General features: G+C 31.8%; 1 protein-coding gene across 1 annotated transcript in view; it reads left to right on the forward strand.

Annotated features, from left to right (window-relative positions):
• Positions 1 to 5,044, forward strand: part of EPHA3 (EPH receptor A3) — a 350,090-nt gene extending 345,046 nt beyond the window's left edge. Inside the window, 2 exon segments of the mRNA XM_049785721.1 lie at positions 4,940 to 4,968; positions 4,971 to 5,044. Of these exon segments, the coding sequence (XP_049641678.1) occupies positions 4,940 to 4,968; positions 4,971 to 5,044 (103 nt within the window).
• The last annotated feature ends 956 nt before the right edge of the window (positions 5,045 to 6,000 follow it).

The raw sequence follows: 6,000 nt of genomic DNA on the forward strand, positions 1-6,000 counted from the left end.
GTCATTATTTAATTTTTTTCTGGAGAGAGTTGCAATGTAATATCATAAACTTGCTCTAGGTACATTTTTAAATAGTAATTAGAAAACCATCACAAAGGAATTTGTTATCTTGGTTGATACACCCAAAGTATGTATTTTTTGCCTAAAGTAAGCTATTTGCTGCCTACAAGGCCTTGTTCATATAAGTCTTATAATTTCCAACCTATATTTGAATATTTAGGTGTTATCAAATATTAAGTGTTACTGATTTTTGTTGTTTCTATATCAATAATTTAAAGTGCCATTATAAAGCAATGAATTGGACATCAAGACTAACCTAATCATAACAAATAGATAAAATGTCTAACAAATAGATCAAGTTTAATGTTTGTAGTATAATAATTCAATTAAACTTTTTGAAAAGTTATAAAAATAACCTATAGGAAGAGCATAACATTACTATTTACAGAAGAGAATTTGTTCTTAAAAGATAAGATTAGGACAGAGTCATATAATGGATATTGCATTTGCCATGTATGTGATCCACCAGGGTTCAATCTGTGGCTTAACATATGGTACTCCTGCACTGCCAAGCAAAATTTTAGAGTGCAGTCAGGAATATTCCTGGAGTATGATAAAAATAAATAAAAATAAACCTGCTATATGTTATGTTACACTTTTTAATGTGGAAAGTTCTATTTATCAATCTATCTATTTAAAAAACTATTTAGTTTTTGTAAGCCCTGAACTTAATGGTCTTCAGGTATTATTCCTGGTTTGGCATGCTCAGGAAACACGGGAGGTTTCTGGGGGCCATATAGAGTGCTTGCCCCAGCTTGACTGCTTGAAAGGCAAGCATCTTACCCACTATACTATTTATCTGGCACATGGAATACCATAGTTTTAAGTAGTCTCCTTAATCAATGAACAGTATGCTTTTGATTCTCTGGTATCTGTTTTGATTAAATATATTCTCAGAATATTTCAATGTATTTAAATATTTATATAAATTCTTATGATAGTACCTATAACTAGAAGTGTCATTATAAGGCACAAGTTATTTTTAAAAGAGAACGTAAGCTTAGCAAAATACAAGTCCAATTTTAACATTTCTGTATTGATGCCATTTTTGCAAATTAATTTACATAAAAATATTTATTTTAACAAAATATCAATACCAGAGTTTTCAGATAATAAAAGACTATTAAAGTGTTTGGAACAGAACACTATTAACAAGGTCAACTATTAGTTCCCATTTTAAATATGTTCACCAATTACAAGTTGTGAATACAGTAAAAACATAACTATTTGCTTAAATAAGTGAAGTGATCAAAGGTTAACAATGTATTTATCTCAACACGTGTGTTGGATGTCAACTATTTTATATTGGCTAGCATATATTGTCATCATCATCATTGTGAATATTCCTATTATTATTATAAAACAATCCTTACCTTCAAAAAGAAAGTTGACTTTTATGGAAAGATTCCACTCCTTTAGGAATGCACTTATGTGCATTTAGTCAAAAGGTTTTAGATCTATTTGTATTTCAATCCTATAATGTTATTTTTACTATCTATTCTTAATTCAGAGATAACAATGCCAATGCAACATCTATTCACTCCACTCACCACTACTTTAAAAATCTTGTGTCTTGTTGGTAATTCTACTGTATTACAATTAAGAAAAATGTATAAGGATAATTTTTAATAGATGCACAACTTGGGTAAAATATATCAAGGCATATACGTGCTGTATTTTATTAAATATTCTATTTTTTTACTTCTTGAGATTTCTTTTTATTTTGGTTCCTTTAAGCTATTTTATCTTTTTGCCATCCATAATTATAACTGATTCTTTTGAAAAAAAAAAAAACAAATAAAACTTTCCTGGAGTTGGACAGATAAATATAGGAAAGTTTATTAGTCAACTTTTTTCTCTTCTTTTACATTTTTTTGCTCTCTGTATTCAGAAAGGTTTTTTTTATTTTGAGTGTTTGGGATACATCCAATGGCACTTGGGGTTACTCCTGGTTCTGAGCTCAGAAATCACTCCTGGCTAGCTTTGGAAATCATATTCAATGCAAGGCATTCTACTACATTAATTTGTTTTTAAGTTCAGTAATTTTGTATTTTTTTCCTTAAAGGATAAGAGTAAAAAAAAAATATAGTAAAGGTGTGATAGTGGCAATCGACAATGTTTGCATAGATCCAGAAAAATGGAGAAAATGGGAAAAAAAATAATCCTTGACCTGGTTACAAAAAGGCCTCACCCCCCAGAAGTTATATTGGGCATAAGACAGACCTCTGGGTTCCAGGCATACCAGTCTATCCAACTCCAGTCATTCTCAAGGTCCCGGTGAAACTTTTTCACACTTTAGTTATTGTTGGTATCAGACCTCATATTTAAAGACTCTGGATTCTGTGCATTTCTTTCATCGATTTCAGTCTGATGTGGAGATAAGAATAGATGTAATTGCATAAAATATTTGACAGCAACCCAAAGCTATAACTGAGTCTATGGAATCAACACACAAGGATATCCTTTAAGAAGATGTAATGAGTTGAATGGTTGCAAAGCTGTGTACTAAAATGCAGTGGTGGGAGCTGAGATGCGGTGGAAGGGGTCAGGTAGAAATGTGAGGAGAGGCCTGCTGAGTTTCAGTAAAATTTTTAGCAACTGAGAGGGCTGGGTGGGCATGGAGACTAGAGTCTCTAGTGGAGAAAGTGCTTTAGATTAATAAGCATTTCATGAGATTATGAGAAGAATTGTGTTCCCTTCTCACATGAAAGATGGAAGCACTAAAGACTGAAAGATGACAGTGCAGGTTACTTGGGGGGCACAAGGACTGAGATGCAATAGAGTGTAGTAGGCTAGAAGATCCATTGCATGCTCAGCTGAGGAGTAAGTTAGGTCCCTGGGACTTGTTTAAGGAGTGGGAGATAAAATCCTAAGTACAGTTAGAAAAATGATTCCATCTGCAACTCACTTTTGTTTAAGTCACTTTTATGTATTAGACTTATCAATCTTTCATTCAATTCTTTTTGCTCAGTATAAGATCCACTCTATGTGTCCATAAACATGTATGTTTTCCTTCTTTTTCCATGTCATTATGTCAAATGTATTCTACAAAATAATACTTATTACTCTCTCAAACTTGCCAGAAAAACATATTTTTTGAACCGTTGGTGTACTTTAGCAAATATATATTGATTCTCTATTATATAATTACTCGTTCATGGTGTATTGATAAGCAAGTATAAGAAAACTGATATAAATTTATTTCCACATGTAAGGCAACACTTTGTGAAAAAACATAGAGAATAGAAAAATAAAAAAAAAAGTATATACCATATTGTGCTAAATGTTTTAAGGAAAATAAGATTAAAAAAGAGAATAAAAAATCAGGTATAGGGGCCGGGCGGTGGTGCAAGAGGTAAGGTGCCTGCCTTGCCTGCGCTAGCCTTGGACGGACCACAGTTCGATCCCCCGGCGTCCCATATGGTCCCCCAAGCCAGGAGCAACTTCTGAGCGCATAGCCAGGAGTAACCCCTGAGCGTTACTGGGTGTGGCCAAAAAACCAAAAAAAAAAAAAAAAATCAGGTATAAAAGTAGGGATGGTATGTGACCATTAATAAAAGAGTCCAGAAATTTTAATGAGGGTATTATTTAAGAGTTAAAAAACATGCATAAAAATAATGAATTAAAACTAGAACATTTCATCAATTTACATATGTCTCTTTTCAACAATAAAACTCTTTCATGTTATATGATCTTATTGTAAAACTTCAGTTCTGAGATTAAAATTCTTTAAAAATTATGTTGATAAATAAGTGTAGATAAAATTTTATTACTTATATTTTTTAAAAACTTGACGTTTTATAAAAAATTTTGTATTGTTATCTATGATTGCACAATAAACATCCTAATGAGGAGAGGCTAGAAACAAAGATTATGCCTTGGCAGATAAGTCAATGGGTTCAATTACTGGCACCACACAGAGGTGTATACATAAATGTCATGAGTATGGATTGTTTGAATTTGAGAGTGGTTCTTCTAGTACTAGTGTTGGGTTTCATTAAACATCTATGACAGAAGTCTATAGTCTGAAAGACTTGAGATGTTTCAGTTGACTTGGTTTTATCAATTCAGCCTTCATAGAGCTGTGATTGATGTTCTAATTACATAAAATTTACATCCAATTTCTTAATATCAGAATTGTAAGCCTTCTAACCTGGCATATGCCTACCCTGAGGCTTAGTGAATATGCAAAGCTGTAAGCAGTTGAATGCGGAAACTGAATGCTATCTTCCTTTTTTATGTACTCTGTCAATGTCCACAGAAGAACACAGATTCGAAGAGAATGGAATAATTAGCTATACAAAGGATGTGACTATATACAGTTGTCTCAAGTATTAATGGTTTAACATTTATTGACTCAGATACTTAAAAAGACAGAAATTTTCATCAAAGTCTTTAGAGATAATTCCTGTCTTTAGGACATTTTTGAGTATGAATTTTCTCATACTGAAGAGGTGAAGGCTCTTCCAATGTCTCTGGACCCTAACACTTTCATTGTAATACAGTCTCTATCCATCTTAACAAGCACTTTGTGTATCATTTGCCCCTTATCTCTTTACTGAAAATAGACTCATTGGATGAGGGCCCACCATGAAATAGTAAAATCTCATCTTGATCCTTTCCACAATTATATCCACTTTCAATTATTCCACTTTCGAATTACATCATTAGATAAGTTATTAAAATTTTTTTAAAATATTACTATTTAAATCATTATATCATCTGTACTTTTCAAAAAGAGTAAAGATAGAAGGTAAGATACTGTATATTAAATGATGTGAAAATAACAAAATCACTTTATTTAAGGTGATAAATGATTAGAAGTGTTATGATAATTTCAAACTTAATTCTCAACAGATGTTTTCTTTCTTTTTCACAGTGACATGAAAAAGTTTGGGGTCACCGTGGTTGACCACAGAAGAAGATCATCAGTAGCATTAAAGCACTAGAAACTCAGTCAAAGAATAGTCCGGTTCCAGTATAAAGCTTATGTCTGGATGACAATAGTATCTTTCAAAGTTGTGGCATCACTTTGTGAATAAATAGATTGTCCTGGAGATTCTTTTTGGAAGTTCCAAGCCTAATAAGACACTCAACTACGAGTACAAATGCCTTAAAATGGAACTGAAAAACTCTTTATTTTCCCCTGTTATTTAGCAGATGGGTGGGTGGGTGTACTTCATTTTGTGATTACTTTTAAAGTTAGTTTATGTATTAAATTAAAATCCTTCAGTGAGAAATAATGAACTAGCATAGAGCCATTGTTCATAAACTCTTAAAGCAAGTGACATAACAAAACATGGTCACACTGTTTACTAGTAGTCACAGATTACTTGCAATATTTTTATACACAGAAGAAATCTGTAACAAGTATTTTGTTTCTTTAAAAGCAAGCAAAATAGAGGAAATTATACCTCAAACTTTTGGGCCATATTTACTACCTTCTCATTGTATTACTTTCTTATTATCTGTTAAAAGCATATAGAAATAAAGTCTGTAGTTCTTTTAAGTACCATACATTTTCATTGTTAGCTTTCTTAAATATTATCCTGTAAAATATGTCTTAATTTGGAAAATATGAATATTTATTTTCTTTTGAGTTGTTTTTTATTGATTTCTTTTATGCCTTGATTATTAATTTTGGATTTTGTTACAGCCAAGTGCCAATGCTCTTTAAAATTGTCAGCACCTAGGAAAAATGTTGAATTAGATACAGAGAATGATAGGTTTATTTCCATAATTTTGAACCATCTACTTATATATGTCTCTGTCTAAAATCTATAATAAGAACCAAAACCCAGTCCTCCATATACTAACCAAATCTCATAGTCTAAAATATCCATCTGTTTTGTCTCTCCATTTATTATAAAACTTGTATGCTCCTATTTAGTGTAATATTTACTGATATGTATGTAATGGTTCCTCAAATGATAGGCCTGC

The sequence above is a fragment of the Suncus etruscus genome, chromosome 13 (genome assembly GCF_024139225.1).
Source record: "Suncus etruscus isolate mSunEtr1 chromosome 13, mSunEtr1.pri.cur, whole genome shotgun sequence".
Taxonomy (NCBI): domain Eukaryota; kingdom Metazoa; phylum Chordata; class Mammalia; order Eulipotyphla; family Soricidae; genus Suncus; species Suncus etruscus.